The sequence below is a fragment of the Chinchilla lanigera genome, unplaced genomic scaffold (genome assembly GCF_000276665.1).
Source record: "Chinchilla lanigera isolate Chin_1 unplaced genomic scaffold, ChiLan1.0 scaffold00005, whole genome shotgun sequence".
Taxonomy (NCBI): domain Eukaryota; kingdom Metazoa; phylum Chordata; class Mammalia; order Rodentia; family Chinchillidae; genus Chinchilla; species Chinchilla lanigera.
Window position 1 is genome coordinate 38,919,017 of NW_004955406.1, and position 16,412 is coordinate 38,935,428.

The following is a 16,412-nucleotide window of genomic DNA, read 5'->3' on the forward strand; positions in this document are numbered from 1 at the left end:
ACATTTTTATTGTTGCTAAGAGAATGATTGGCAAAAAGTTTTAAGCACATATATATTGTACTCTGGTACATTCTAGGTTTAAATTAGATACATCATTGGAATGAATAGAACTTACTGACTTTACTGAAGACATTACAATTCCAAAATAAATGACTTGAATGATTGCTTCCTGATGTGGACAACTAGAAGCAAGCTGACCACATGATGAGTTCAGAGCCTAGTGGTTAGGGGAACAGACTAGAGCCAGACTGCCTCGATCTGAATCCTGTCTACACTCGCTGGCTGTGGTATCACAGTTAACCTTTGAGCTTTAGTTCCTTTCTCTGAAAATGTGAGAAATAAGATCAAAATTAGAATGGAAGCTTTAGGGCACAGGGATTGGTGTCTGTCCTGTTAACACCTGGAGCCTAGCATGTAGAGCTGTCCTGGGCACAGTAAGTGCTCAATAAACATTTGGCAAATGAACCAATAGTAAACACTGAAGCCAGTTGTGATGCACACCTGTAATCCCAGCACTCAGGAGGCTGAGGCTAGAGGATCACCTCATGTTGAAGGTCAGCCTGAACTAAAGAGCAAGACCGTCTCAAAAGAAAAAAAAACCCAAAAAGTAAATGCTGAGTAAATACTGGCTATTTTATTACTATATGCAGGGAATTTCAGGTCTGTAGTGCTGATAATATTCAATGTACTTTCTAACATATGAATAAGAAAAACCAAGGTATTTTAGTGGATTGCCAATTTCCAAATCTAAAGAATATAGGTTTGGCTTTCACCAGCATGTCAGCATGTTCTGCATCCTAAGGGCAACAACTAAGCTTTACCAAATTCTTGATTTAGCAGCCGACTGTTACAGCAGCCTCTCTGGGCTGATATGGAACAGCATATCAAGTGGGGAAATAAATCTTCCAAATGAAAAATTATGCCACTAATGTGTCCTAATGAGCTTTGCCTCAGAAGTCACTAGGAAAAAATATAAAGAAAATTTGTCTAAAATGTGGTAATAAATATATTTAAAACTTATTACATAAAAATCTAAGTTCTAACAAAATAAATCAGAGAGTGATCATTTGGCTTTCAAAAGTATATTATACAATTTCTGTAAGCAGCAAATTCTTCCTACTGCACTTCAGACTATTAATCAAATTTTTATTCTTTCCAATAAATCTCTTGTTTAAAGTGAGATACCTGCAGAGGTGCCACTAGCTTCTGAGAATACACTAACTTAAAATCTGTTTTCTTCATATTACCAGAGGAGAGTGAAGAGGAGAATACAAAAATGAACTCTAGCTTGCCTCGAGATCAAGTTTCCCCTAACTGGGGGGAAACAAACCTAACAGGGAGACTGTTATCCCACCAATTGGTGCTGCCAGGTATTTTTCTAAAAACTGCCAACTAAATGAAAGAATTAGATATAGGAATTTCATGCTACAGGCTCTAAAGATATCTATTAGCCCTATATTGGATTTTTTCAATCCTAATTCTCAGCCTAATCATAGATGTATATGTAAAATTCTATGATTTAGAATTAGGATTGAAAAACAACACACACACATAGAAAAAAAAAAAAAAACAGAATTAGGACTAAGATTCTGCTGAGTGTGTAGTTCACCCTCTGCTGGGTGAAGCCTTACTCTGTAACACCGAGTTTACAAGTCCTTTTCTTCCACCGTACCTTGCACCAGCAAGAAGCAGTTATAATCTAGTTCATGCAGATCTTTACTAGCAAACCTGTCTCTTTCTTTCTGATCACTTCTGGGCAAAAGTTTTTTCTTTTCTTTCTTTCTTTCATTCATTTATTGTCTTTTTTTTTTTTTTTTTTTTTTTTTTCTCCGGTACCGGGAGCCGAACTAACGACCTTGCGCTTGCCAGGCAGACGCTTTGCCGCTGAGCTAAATCCCCAGCCCTATTTATTGTCTTTTTGAGACAGGGTCTCGCTATGCAGTTCAGGCTGGCTTTGAGCTCTCTTTGTAGCCCAGGCTGGTCTCGAACTCCCAATGATCCTCCTGCCTCAGCCTCCTGAGTGCTGGGATTGCTGGGATTACAGATGTGAGCCACCATGCCTGGCCTAGTTTTTTATTTTATGTAACTAACTTAACTTGTATAGGTCCATTATTCTCTAACAGACAGATAGACAGACATTCCTGAAAGCAAGAATTATATCTTACTGGGCTTTAGATCCACAGTGATTACTACACCATGTATATCTTCAATAAATTTTCTGAAATGAGTGAATGTGCAATACATTATTTTGGAAGAATTTACTTTCAATTTTTGCTTATTCTACACTCTGATTCTCAAACACTGGGATCATATGTTTAATGGGGGAAAGTGGCGAAGTCCTTCTCCATAATATACAAATACACCCAAAGCTTTGAAGTTAACATGCACAATTCATCATAAAGCCCTGATACAGGAACAGTAACTCCATCTTACCTTACAAATTTTTAATGGCCCAGTTTTAAAGAAACCAGAACACCAAGCCCAAACTGTACCTGAATTTCATCACACTTGATTAGCTTCTCCACCTCTCCTTGATTTAGAAGAATGAATTCTTCATGCTGTACCACTTCAGGAAAATGCTTCTGGCTAAAAACCTCAGCTGCTTGCATCAAGTCAACACAGTTGTGAGTTTCAGCAAAATCCCTGATACCCAGACAATTAGAAGGGTCCAGCTGACTTTCTAAAAACTCACAGCAGGCTTGCTTCACACCTAGGACAAACACAGGTAGTGAATTTAGTTCAGGATAGTTGGCCAGGGCTAAATTTGTGGTATACTCTTGAACCTCAGCGTCTCCTCTATCTGTTACACACTAGCTCAACAACTAAGACACAAGATTAGATTTTGTTTTTTGTTTTTTTGCAGTACTGGAGATTGAACCCAGAGTTTTTGCACTGAGCTACATCTCCAGATCTCTGAAATATTTTTAGTTTGAGAAAAGGTCTCACTAAGGCACTAAACTGACCAGATTGTACTTAAACCTGTGGCTTTAATCCTCCTTCCTAGCATTCTGAGATTACAGGAGTGAGCCACCACACCTGGCTATAAAACTAGAATTTTTTTTTTTTAAATGTGCTTTAAAAATTTTTTTGTTTGTTTGTTCTTTTGAGACAGAGTTTCACTATGCAGTTTAGGCCTTAAACTCACAGCAATCTTCCTGCCTCAGCCTCTGGAATGCTGGGATTACAGGCATGCATCACCATGCCCAGCACTAAAATCAGAAATTTCATCCTTAAGGAATCTGAATGTTATTTCTATATTATGTGCCGTATCACTTTCAGTAAAACTCTTTATCTGTCTCTGCTTCACCTTTAAAACCAATATGGCAAGATGAACTGCTTCCAAGGACACTGGTACAATTAATCAAAAACTAAAACTCTTGGGAACCAAATTACAAAGTAATTACTAATTCAGCACAATGTACCTGTTTTTCTATTCCACATCAAAACCTACTAAAAGATTTCAGTGAAGAAAAAACAGAAGATTCTATGAACAGTCTCATATTTATCTACTTGAAAATTTCAGAGTGGGGCTGGGGATGGAGCTCAGGGGTACAACACTCACCCAGGTTCAATATCTGGCACCACATATACACAAAAAACATTCAGGACCTAAATTTATTTCACTCTTGTACTAAAAGTAGAAAATATTTCAATTATGTACATATAAAAACAAAACAATAAAAGCTGGAGGCTAATAAAGACAAGACTAGAAGCTGGGCATGGTGGCACACTCCTGTAATCCCAGCTACATGGGAGGCTGAGCCTCCCTGTACATCAGGCTAGCTACTGGCCAGACAGACAGTATGCAAGGAACACTATCAGTTTCTTTTATTTCTTTACAGAAATGTTGTAAGAAAGAAAAATGCACATACCATCCATTCTTCCACTTTTTAAAAAACAATAAAGCTGTAAATGGTCTGTTATAGAGCTAAATACTCATAGTTTGATGGTTCCCTTGTACTGATAGTGACATTTCTTGACATCTTTTTCTTTAGTTGCTCAAAGATTCCAAAGCCATGGACCATAAACATAAGCGTCCATAGTCTAGTCTCTTAAGTTTCATGACGGAGCTGATATCAATTTTAAACATTCCCAGGGCTAATTTGGCAAGAACAGTGGCAACTTTTAATGCCTGTACCTTTGAGCTGAAGCAGACAGGCTGCAGGGAGCAGTTCTTGTACATTCTCCACCGTCACATGTACTGTTTCTGTGTACACAAAGTCCAACAGGATTTCCATGGTAGAGGCAGTTAAACCTTGAATATCAACATAAGGTTTCCCCTTCTCTGAAAGCTGAAAATTCACCGGGTATGAAATAATAGTAGTTATAATTCCACAAAATAAAGACAATTTCAAGTCCAAAAGCATAAAATACATCCTTTAAAAATTAGAGTCTAACAAGCTACCCCAGAGGCATGGAAGGAGAGCGGTGGGAAGAGACAGAAACAAGGAACCCTTGTGTAGGGGAGACAAGGACGCTGCGAGTGCCTGCTGGAGGCTGTGTCCTGCCTCCTGTCTCTCCCACCCTTGACAGCAGGGACTGAGTCTTGTTGCCCCACCATGACCAGGCCCAGGAAGTTGAGGTAGAGCAGCCTTTCAGAGACTGTCTTCCCTTCCTGGAGACCCACAGTAGCCTTCTCTCCTAGCCGGCTATGCCCAGAGGCATATCCAGAGGAATAACTTTCTTCTACCCTCACCCTCCTTCTGGCCAGAACCTTAACAAAAAGTGGCAGGTGATGCTCTGGGACCATATGTGAGACAGAAACCCCAGACACCCCACATCTCTGCAAGGTCCAGGGTGCCCTGTCGGCTAACTCCACATCCTACCAGGCAGCTGCGCAGCCAGGGAGCCCTGGAGACAGTCTGCTCCCCTCTACTTCCTTTGCACCAAAGCGAATCACATGCTATAAAATAATCTATAAAAGTGTGTATAAAAATTATCTTCCATAAGCTATGTCCATGGACAGCCCACCATGATGAATCAGAGGGCCCTTTGCTTTTCTGTTCAAAGAGAAAAGCATGGATGAAAACAAAAAGGAAATCCTAATGCCTCAGAACATTTGGTACTCACAGGAGACATCACTGTCCCTGCAACCTTTCTGGGCCATGACAGAGCAGGAAGGCTGCGTCCCTGCGGTCCACAGCCCTGCCCAGGTCAGGGTGCAGAAAGCTGCTTCTCAGACCCACAACCCTGCAGGTTAAAATGTTTCCTCCTCTTAGGAGGTAAAGTGGCTGAAGGCAGGAAAGGGGAGAAGGCATTTTATAAAAGGACATCACTTCTTTTTATTCAAACTTAAAAAGAATTCACCCCCCCAAAAATTATAGTCTAAATTGGGCAGGGTAGTGCACTCATATAATGCCAGCACTCTAGGATTGTTTCAAAATACAAAAGGGCTAGGGACGTAATCATTGTGAAGGCCTTAGGTTCAATCCCCAGTACAGCACCCTAAATATGGCATAAATCTGTAGCATTTAAAATAGAGTGGGCAGTTATTTGCACCCCCAGGAGTACAGAGAAGCGGAATATCAATTTCAGTAGTAAGCAATTTAAAATCCTGATTCCATCTTGAAACCAACATGGAAATAGAACAGATGCAAAAGTTACATGAACATACCACTGGTGCCCTGAGCTTTTAAGATAAAACAATTTCAACCAAATTTCATTCTTATAAAGGACTTTATGGGTTATAGCTTCACATCCTCTCCAGGATTACCAATTTCCTGCCATCTTCCCTTAGACTACACGGGGTAACAATGAAAAGAGACAGGCAGATTGCTGTAAAAAGCAATCTTCTGTAACACTAAATACAACTGAGCTGTTGATACTTTTTCAGAACACTAGGTCATGGGGATGTAGCTGGTATAGAATGCTTGTCTGGCCTGTACATGGCCCTGGGTTTGATTCCCAATGCACATGTGCACAAACACACAAAAGTCAAGTTACAAAATACAAGGTTAACTCTATTTTGGATTACAGAATCATTGGTAGTATATTTAGCTTAGGGTATCTCCTTTAAATAATGAGTACTAATGAGACCACATAATCATAGAAAATTGTTTAGGTAAGAATGGAAATCTTAAGCTAGGCAGAGTAGTACATGACTATAATCCTAGCACTTAAGGGCCGAGATAGGAGAAGCTCCAAGTTTGAGGCCAGCCCAGGCTACACAATGAATTCAAGGCTGGGATAAACTACCCAGTGAGTAGACATTATCAACATTACAGGACAGTGAACTGTCTGAAAGCTAATTACTTTATGAAAAGTTTACTAAATTTTAGTTTAAGAATTCATATTACAAAACTCCAATATACTTTCATTATGAACTAAATGGCTTTGATTTCTCTCAGCCCAGGCAGTAATCAAAAATGATTCCTTTTTTTTATCTTTTTGAGACAGGGTCTTGCTATGCAGTTCAGGCTGGCCTTGAGCTCCCTTTATAGATCAGTCTGGTCCCAAACTTGCAAGGATCCTCCTGCATCAGCTTCCCAAGTGCTTGGATTACAGGCGTGCACCACCATGCTCAGCTCTCAAAAATGATTCTTACCAAAGCCAAACTCAGATCAATTCCTCATGTTAAAAAACATTACTAGTACATTATTTGGGGAAAACATATTAGGTTTATTAACATTAAACACAGGTATTTAAAAACAATTACTGTCACAGCACATTAAACTCATACAATACTAATACAATACTAAGAATACATGCATTCCAGAAGTTTCTCGTTCAATACATGAGATACATTCTCATTACTCAAATAGTTTAATTACGGCAATGATTTCATTTATGTAAGAACCCAGACCACTTTATATTTATAGTATGATTTACAACCAGTCAGCATGCTTCTCATTCACTATTATTTCATCTGATTCTAACAGCAACTCAGTGAAGCAGATAAGTCTGATATTTCTTCCACTTAAGAGACAAAGGTTCTAAAACTCAAAGTTTTGTGACTTGATCGGGGTCACTTAACTAGTAAGAGCTAGGTAAAATCCAGGGCCCTGGCCATAGTCCTATAATTTCCTAGTTGGGCACTTAAAGAACATTTGAGGGGCTGGAAGAGAACAAAGAATCATTTAGCTCAACCACTTCATTTTACAGAGCCTCCCAGTGAAATGAGATGAGTGCCACAGCTCATACAGAATTACTAAAAGAACTAAGCCTAGAACCCAGGTCTACACTCTTTCCTTTAAAATAACTACTCTTAAAAGTAAAGACAAAACCATATAGCACTTTCTTGTCTAGTAGCAATTTTTAAAGAAAGAAACAGTCAGGCATGGTGGCTCACACCTGTAATCCCAGCACTTGGGAGGCTGAGGCAGGAGGATCACTATAAGTTCAAAGTCAACCTGAACTACACAGTGAGACCCTGTTTGTTTTTTTAATCATTATGAGAAAAATAATGCTTCTGTAAAATTTCATACTAATTTCTAAATGTAGGGGGAAAAATCTGTAAATTTTCTTCAAGCTGACAAAATACAGGATGCACAATATATGACTAGCAGCTAGCAGTCATTTCCTGCTTAGCAGCTGCTGGGTAACATTCTCCATACCCAGCTAAATGCCAACTGTTTCTGATGCTCTTGGGCAGGTATCAGGGAGAAATGTCTAGGAAGGGATCTGCAACGTTACATCAGACAGAATCACTTTAAGTTAGTCTGGGTTGTGTTTTTCCTACATGTCTATGTGACTGAGCATTGGCTGACAGCATCATAAACTATACTAGCTTTAAAGCTAGATAGTGCACTATAAAAATCCATACTGCGGAAGCTGAGGAGACACAGAAGTCCAAAACCAGACTTTAGTCTCAGAAGATACAGGATTAAATCCTACCTCTACCATCTACATGTCATGTGACTCGGGGCAAGTCATTTAATATATCTTGCTCCTTCACTTGTAAAAGGAGATGGTAATACCTACTTCTAGGGTAGATGAGATAACAAACATGTAGCACAGTAGCTTATATACCAAAGTAGTTATTATCATTATTATGATACTACCACTCCCACTCAGATCTAGAAGCAACATCTTCACTAAAGTGATGGAACTAACTAAAGAAAATACTGGTGGTGGGGGCTGGGGATTTAGCTCAGTGGCACAGCGCCTGCCTGGCAAGCGCAAGGTCGTGAGTTCGATTTCCGGTACTGGAAAAAAACAAAACAAAAAAAAAATACTGGTGGTGAGACATACTTTTCTTTTCGAGACAGGATCTTGCTACATAGTTCAGGCTGGCCTAAAACTTGTGGTGATTCCCCTGCTTCAGCCTTCCAAGTGCTGGGCTTTCAGCCATGTGCCACCACACCTGGTTTAGAAATACTTTTCAAGAAGTTTTATCATAGGTGTGGTATTGCACATTTATAATTCCAGTACTCTGGGAAGCTGAAGTAGGAGGATCAGAGGTAGAGCCTAACCTGAGCAATTTAGCAACTTAGTGAGACCTGTCTCAAAATAAAAAAGGTAAAAGGCTAGGGAGTTGAGCATAGTGGTGCACACCTATAATGTAAGCACTTGGGCCAGCCTGAACTACAAAGCGAGAACTTGTCTCAAAATATAACCAACCAACCAAACAAAACCAAAAAGGAGGTGGGGATGTAGCTCAGTGTGAAGGTGCTGGTTCAATCTCCACTAAGAACCTCCCCCCAGGCTGGGTGTGGTGGCTCACGCCTGTGATCCCAGCACTCGGGAGGCTGAGGCAGGAGGATCGTTGTGAGTTCAAGGCCAGCCTGGGCCACAAAGTAAGCTCAAGGTCAGCCTGAACTACATAGGGAGACCCTGTCTCAAAAAGAAAATAAAAAAAAAGAATAGAACATCCCCCACCCCCCCACAAAACAAGTGTTATCATAATTGATATATCTCAGGCATATGTCTAAGTATATAATAGGTGCACACCTATAATCCCAACCCGCAGGAGGCTGAGACAGGAGGATCAGGAGTTCAAAGCCAGCCCTACTACATACCAAGACCCTGTTTCAAAAAAACCAAAACCAAAAAGTAAGGGTTGCAAGTGTATCTCAGCAATAGAGCATTTGCCTGGGATGTGCCAAGCTCTGGGTTTTAGCCCCAGCACCTCATAAAACAAAAACAAACAATCTGCAGTGCTCTCTTCTGTTCAGCTTTCTTGGAGTACCTCATAATCTCATAATACATTCAACTGCCTTACTTTACATCTCAGGTGTTTTGTTAGTAATTACTAAGCAGTTCAGGTTTCCTGCCTCAGTCTCCCAAGTGGCTAGGATTACAGGGGTCTCCAGGGGTCTCCAGGGGTATACAGGGGTCTCCAGGCCAGACTGGACATCATTTCATTTGTGTGGCGATAACTCCCCACTTACCTCACTAGTGAACATGGCACAGAAGTAGTCACTGCAGGCAGCCAAAACAACCCGATAGTATTCCTTTCTCCCCCTCTCCTTCCCTCTCTGTTTCTGGTACTGGTGATTGAACCTGGGCCTTGCACCTGCTGAGCTACACCCCTACCCAGTTGATATTTTGGACAGGGTCACTATATAGTCCAGGCTAGTCTCAAACTCAGGATCTCCCTGCTTCAGTCTCTCAACTGCTTAAACTGCAGGCAACGTCTTCATATACTGTTAGAAAATCCTGTACTCCACACCTCCTCTTTTCTAATTTCCTCCCTCCCTATCCCTCTGATACTCACTTTAGAAGAAAAATGAAAGACAAATTTGAAAATAATAAATAAAATCCAGCTGGATATGGTGGCATACTCTTGTAACCCCAGCACTTGGGAAACCAATGCAGTACTATGGAGAGTTTAAGACCAGCCTGATCTATACAGGGGTCTCCAGGCCAGACTGGACATCATTTCATTTGTGTGGCGATAACTCCCCACTTACCTCACTAGTGAACATGGCACAGAAGTAGTCACTGCAGGCAGCCAACACAATCCGATGGGCAGGGAAGTCTTTCTGTTCTACTCTCAGCGTCACATCACAGAGGGTATTGCTCTTCCTGAGGGAGTTCATTGAGTTGAGGATGGATTTAGCATGAGTATTTGTCATTATATCTTTGGGGGCCATAATGCCTCCCATTAAGCAATATGGAGGAAGAACAAAAGGGGTCCTTGGACTCTGCAACGACAAGAGAATAAAATAAAGAGCACTTGTGAATAAACTGGGAACTGAACATCCTTAATTAGCTTTACTAATTCAGGAACCAAGAAGAGGCTTCCCCAGATCAAAACATCCACAAATAGAGAGCACTCCTATCTCTAGAATTACCACCACAATCTAAACACCAACTTTCCAAGTGAAAGTTACCTCTTCTGCTGGAGGTGGCACACACCTGTAACCCTAGTACTCTGGAAGGCAGAGGCAGGAGGATCACAAGTTTAAGCCTTGCCTGGGCAACCTGGTGAGTTAGCAAGACATACCCTTTTCCTTGTTATTACTCAATAAACAAAACTTGGACAACTATTCACATAGCATTTACATTGTATTGGGCGTGAGTAATCTAAAAATCCTTTATAGTATATGGAAGGTGTGCATAGGTTATATGCAAATACATATGCCATTTTATGTAAAGAACTTCAGCTTGCAGAGATTTTGGTATGGTGGGGGTCCTGGAACCAATCCCTAGTAGACATCAAGGAACGGTTTCTGTGGAATGAAATGGGGGTAGTTATTAGGATAGTCTTTTATGTGAAATCCAAAATCTTCTGAAATGAGCCAATAAAAGAAAAATCAAACTGTGGTCTTTAGCTGGGCGTGGTGGCGCACACCTGTAATTCCAGTACTTGGGAGGTGGAGGCAGGAGGCTCGTTGAGAGTTCGAGGCCAGCCTGGGCTACAAAGTGAGCTCAAGGCCAGCCTGAACTGCACAGCGAGACCCTGCCTCAAAAAAAAGACAAAAACCAAAACAAACAAACAAAAAAAACTGTGGTCTTTGAAAGTCCATTACTAGCTGGGCATGGTGGGGCATCCCTGTAATTCCAGCACTTGGGAAGCTGAGGCAGGAGGACTGCCGAGTGTTGAGGCCAGCCTGGACTACACAGCAAGAACCCACCCATCTCAAAAAACAAAAACAAAAAAAATCCACTATTCAGTTATAATTTTTGAATACAAAAACGACAGTCTACATTGTCTTTTACTTCTGTTTACAATTACCACGTTACTCTGTAAACACTCCAGACATTTTCTCCGACTCAGCAAAATCATTTTACAGAAAAGGAAAGGATTCATCAAAGCCTATGTTTTCGAAAAGAGTTCCTTAAATCAACTTAGTTTCAACTCTGAGAATGCAAGACAATTCTAAAGAAACGTCTACGGGCTGTGAAGATTTTCTGGGGCGCTACCACGGGGCTCTCTGTGCCTGGGCTTTATAACGTGTGTCAAAACACAGTCGCCTCGGTGCAGAATGGTCTTTCTCTTGGGGTTCCTGTCTCACCCCGCAGCCACAGACACCCTTCCCCCTCACCTTTTGGAAGTGACCTGTCCTCTTAACTTCAGCTAACACCTGAATAGAAGTGGAGATTAGAGGCGGACAAGGGTGCCATATTCTCAATTCAGCACCAAGTTTACAGCTGGGACCGCGGGGTGGAAGGATAGGAGGGGCGCAGTGCAGGGCACAGTGGAGAAAGGAGCCTCGAGGCCAGACGCCCCCCACTCTCCTCTCCCTAGGTCCCTAATTCCACCTGGCAGGGTGACGAAGGGTGGGGGCAGGGCCACGAGAGAGCTGACCGTAAGAAGGAAAGGGATGGCAGGCACCAGCTCCCCGCGACTCACCTCTGCTTCTGGCCACCTAGCAGGCGGGGCCCGGCCCCGCCCGAGGGGATGGTGTAAGCGCTGCTCCAGCTGGCGGCTCAGGCGGCGCCGAGCGCCGCCGCCCAGGCCCAGGGGCTCTGGAGGCGTAGCCAGTGGTCTTTCCAGCTCCGCTCTCCAGGCGGCGCGGTTTGATGACGTAAACCCTGGGACCCCGCCTCCTCCCCGAGCCCCGCCTACTCCCCCTGGCCCGCGCCACGTGACGAGCTCGCTCACGTGGCGATCTGGCGTCACGTGACTCGCGTGGCCCCAGTCGTCCTGCTTTAGTATGTCTGAGAAAGCAGAAACAGGTGGACTAGGGAGGGCCGTGTTGGGAGCGGGCGGTAGCTCTGCAGCCCGGTGGCTGACCAAGCTTGAGTTTCTCCCACGCCCCCTCGAGGTCGGCGGACTGAGCATCGCTAGGTTTTGCGGGCCGGGCGTCTGATTCCAGGGAAGAGGCTTTACCTGCGACCTAGGCGGGAACCCACTTAAGTGGAGAAGACTCCTAGAGGCTGCGCACTGCTTCGGGCCCATCGTCCGCAGCTGCCTCTCCGCGTGCCCACCGCCGTAGTGACAGCCTCCGACTCCCAGCGTTCTCTGCATCATAATGGGCCTGTACTCACCGCCCAGGAGTTTGGTTTGACTCTAAGACAATGAAGTGGAAGGAACTTGCTCCCACCAGGTGGACACTCAGGAAGATTCTTTTGAGAGAAGTTCTGTAATCCTTCTCTCCGCTGTCCTCTTCTGACTTCTCACCATGTTCCTGGAGCTGAACATTGTTCAGGAGTTTTGCTTCTCATTGATTTTGGCGCACTTATGTTAGTGTCTGAGAAGGAGAAGATGTTACTTGGCTCAGCAAATGTCAATGTGCAAACAAAGTGTGTTTGGTTATAGTTGGGTCTTTGAGCCTTTTTTCCTTGTACCGGGATGGAACCCAGTTCCTCACACGTGCTAGGCAGGCACTCTACCAGTAAGTCACACCTCAACCCTTGGTTTTTGTTTTTGGTTTTTAGTTTTTGGAGACAGGATCGCTCTTTGTAGTTCAGGCTTGTCATGAACTCACTGTGCAGTCCAGGCTGGCCTCGAACTGTGAGAAACTGTGACATAAAACAGGATATAAACAGGAGCGCCTCCGTCGTAAACTTTATTTCAGCTTAGGCTGCACTCCTCCACCCTAGGCACTAAGGTTGCAGTTGTTACAGTTACAAGGCTAGTCTGCTGCTTGAACTCTGGCAGCACCTTGTCTCCAATGAATCCCCTGAGCCACTTAGCCCAGCCACCCTTTGGGCCCCACTCCCTCATGCCACCTAAACTAGACGATTGAGATTGGTTGTAACACTTCCAGCCAGCCAGTGGGGAGGTCAGCGATCCCGTTGGGATATATAACGAGCTGCTGTTGCAGCTAGGTGTGCTCGAACCCTTCTGCAGAAATGAAAACTTTGTCTTACCAAGATTTCTTGGTGTCTGAGTGCTTTATTTCTGCACCGACAAATTGAGTCTGGGGTTTACTGCCTACAGAACCCACAGCAATCCTGTCTCAGCCTTTCAAGTGCCAGGCTTATGGGTTTGTGCCACCATGCCTGTCAAACTTTGTTTCTTAAAGATAATAATTTTAGACCCGGTGTGGGGGCGAATGCCTGTAATCCCAGCACTCAGAAGGCTGAGGCAGGAGGATTGCTGCAAGTTCGAGGCCAGCTTGGGCTATATAGTTATTTCAGGGGCAGGCTGAGCTATACAGCAAGACCCTGTCTCAAAAAACAAAAAACAAACAAAAAATACATAATTTTTCCACCTTCCATATGTCTTCCTGATCTAAAACCTTCCCTGATATTTATATATAGAAGTGCCAATTGGCATAAATTCTGTTGGGAACATTTTGGAAATACCAAAGTGTGAATTGTTGTTATTTCTTGTATCTAGATGTCCCCCTAAACCCTCATGCCGTTATAGGTGGGGAGTTTGGAAGGTATCTGGATTAGGGTGTGTGAATGTGGATGTAAGGGTGTGATACTGCGATTAAGGGTGTAGATAATAGAAGCCCCACCCTGGATGTGGGTGGCACCAATCAGTAGGCTTACAGCCTGGATGGAATATAAAGGGAGAGGGAAGGCAGCCTTGCTGTTGCTTGGCTTTCTCCTCCCTGCTTGCCATGGACTGTTACTTCTCTGCAATGCCCCTCTGCCATGCACCCTGCCTGGGAGGAGCCACTATGGACTCCGATTGCTACAAACTGAGCTGAAATAAACCTTCCCTCTTTTAACTTGTATCAGGTTTTGTCTTAAGGAGCAAAGTAACCAAGACATGAATGAAACATATCCATCATATATTGTTGTACACATGTAAAATAACGTATGTACAAGCTTGTTCACTGCAGCATTTTTTGTAGCTTGGACAGAAAACCTTAAATATCTACTAGTAAGGGACTGATGCAGTTAAATGTGACACTGCCATACAATCCAATACCCTGCAGCTGTAAACTGTATAGTTTCCTATTTATGTAAAAGTGAGAAAATATATTTGCTTGAATGTATACTGGGGAGTGGAATTGGTTTTGAGATGGTGGGAAGGCCAGCTTTTCCCTCTATCTTTATCCTTTTTGAATTTTGCATGGTGTAAATTAAAAACGTGCAATTTAAAAGTACTTCATTTTCTAAATGCAAAATAGCACTTTAGTGATGCTAATTTCTCGCTGCTAAATAAAGGATATTTCCAAATATGAAAGGAAACTTAATAAAAGTGGCTTTGTTTGGAATATGCCCACTCTTTTTCCAGAGAATAAAAGACAGAAGCTGCTAGCAAGGAAGTCGACATACTGAGGGAAACTGTTTCAGAATTGTCCTGTTTTCCTAGCAGTGCAGTCTTAGCACATACGGTATTAGGTCTTTCATACAACATTATCCTTCCCAGACGGGAATATTTCCACTCATTTGGACACTGATCCAGACTTACTCTGGGTTTTTTTTTAGGTAAAAAAGAGGAGGGCTAGGTCTGGGTAAGGGAAATTGGTCAGTCAAGTTCCATAATCTTGCTTTTATGGTGTGGGCACCTAGGGCGATTCTGTGTGACCATAGCTGCTGAAGGTTTTATTTTATTTTATTTTTTGTTGTTTTTTCTCCGGTACCGGGAACTGAACTCACGACCTTGCGCTTGCCAGGCAGGCACTTTGCCGCTGAGTTAAATCCCCAGCCCCTGCTGAAGGTTTTAGTAAGTAAACACTGGGGGTTTGCCTTGAAAGCCCTAGATCAGTGGTGGTGAATCTATGGCACGAGTGGCACAGTAGGCTGTTTGTTACCATTGAAAGCTCTCAAAGGCTTGCCTTCACTGCCGTAGACCAAGTGCATAAAGCAGAGGTCAAGTCTGTAACTAACCAGGCTAAACACACTGCAGCTTTTGCAGGGCCTGTGTAGCAGATATGAAAACATGAGAATACACCGCTTAGAGATTGAGCGTAATCTAGCGTAACCTCCCTCCTTTCCAGGGAGAAGGGGCAAAGGGACTTGAGTGTATATACTACCCGGAAGGGCCTTTGCTGAACCTTCCCTAGGTTGCAAGGCAGTTTAGGGCAATTCTCCCTTTCCTGGCTTCCTCTTTTCTTCACCAGGTCAGACTTGCACCAAGGTCTAAGGGCTCTCCCTCTGCTTTGGCTTCCTTCCTGTTGTCCCTTATATATAAAAGCATTTCCCCTAATTAAACCTTTGCACATTTAATTTCATCTGGGCAGATGCTTTCTTGAGGACCAGACTAACACACAGGCCATTTAGGAATTTCTTTGGGTTCTATGCATTTGTAGTAATCTGGAGTATATAAAAATTGAAAATGGATGGCTGACAGAGATATTAGTCTCTAATTTTTTATTTACTGATAAGGGGGTAGAATCAGGTTCTTAGCATTTACTCTTGACCTTTCTTTAATCACAGTTCAGCACTGTTTCTGTCACTCATTCTGTGGTGTCTAGCACATTTTTTCAAAAGGAATTTGGATCCCAGCACTCAAGAGGCTGAGGCAGAATTGCCTCAGTCTCAGTGAGTTCAAAGCCAGCCTGAACTGCATAGTGAAACTCTGTCTCAAAAAAAGAAAACCTGAAAAAAAGAAATTGTGAAGTGAGTGAATGAACCAGAAATACGCAGTTGGGGAAAGGTCATTGTTATTTGATAAAACCCAGTGTTGAGGGCATGTTGTGTGGTAGGCACTAAAGCATAAATGATAAAAACACCACAGCGTGTGCTAGAAAGTGAGACACACTAATTTTATCAACTGCTATGGATCTCTTTTATTTCCTCATCTAGAAAATGGAGTTGATCAGACATGATCCTTAGGTTTCCTTCCAGTTCTGAACTCAAGCACTTCAAACTCAAATGCATCTAGGAGCCAGCAAATTATTCCTTTGGTGGGCAAAGGAAAAACTGGAGAGCAGAAAGCTCTATAAAGGACCTGCTTTTGTGTCGTGGTCAGTTGTTCCCACCTTGCAATGCTAAATAAAACAAGTCTGTGGACACTTGTGACCTACAGGTCATGTCTGTGACTTCTGCTAACCGTTCCTTAAGTACACTTTTTTCATTTTGGCTTTTATTTTTCATGCATATTAGTAACAGAATGATGAAATTTGTTTTGCCAACTTGTTGAATGCATTTTTAATCTTGATCATTTTCTATTCCATTAC

General features: G+C 42.7%; 1 protein-coding gene across 3 annotated transcripts in view; it reads right to left on the reverse strand.

Annotated features, from left to right (window-relative positions):
- Nucleotides 1–12,740, reverse strand: part of Klhl12 (kelch-like family member 12) — a 28,524-nt gene extending 15,784 nt beyond the window's left edge. Inside the window, exons 1-4 of one of the 3 annotated variants that reach the window (XM_005375233.2) lie at nucleotides 12,218–12,740; nucleotides 9,852–10,085; nucleotides 4,139–4,292; nucleotides 2,493–2,710 (exon numbers count right to left, since the gene is read on the reverse strand). In XM_005375233.2, coding sequence (XP_005375290.1) covers nucleotides 2,493–2,710; nucleotides 4,139–4,292; nucleotides 9,852–10,085; nucleotides 12,218–12,358 — 747 coding nt within the window. In that variant the 5' untranslated portion in view covers nucleotides 12,359–12,740. Of the gene's footprint in view, nucleotides 1–2,492; nucleotides 2,711–4,138; nucleotides 4,293–9,851; nucleotides 10,086–11,737; nucleotides 11,918–12,217 lie in introns of those variants that run through there. The other 2 variants (XM_005375232.2, XM_005375234.2) reach the window with 2 other exon arrangements.
- Nucleotides 12,741–16,412: the final 3,672 nt, after the last annotated feature.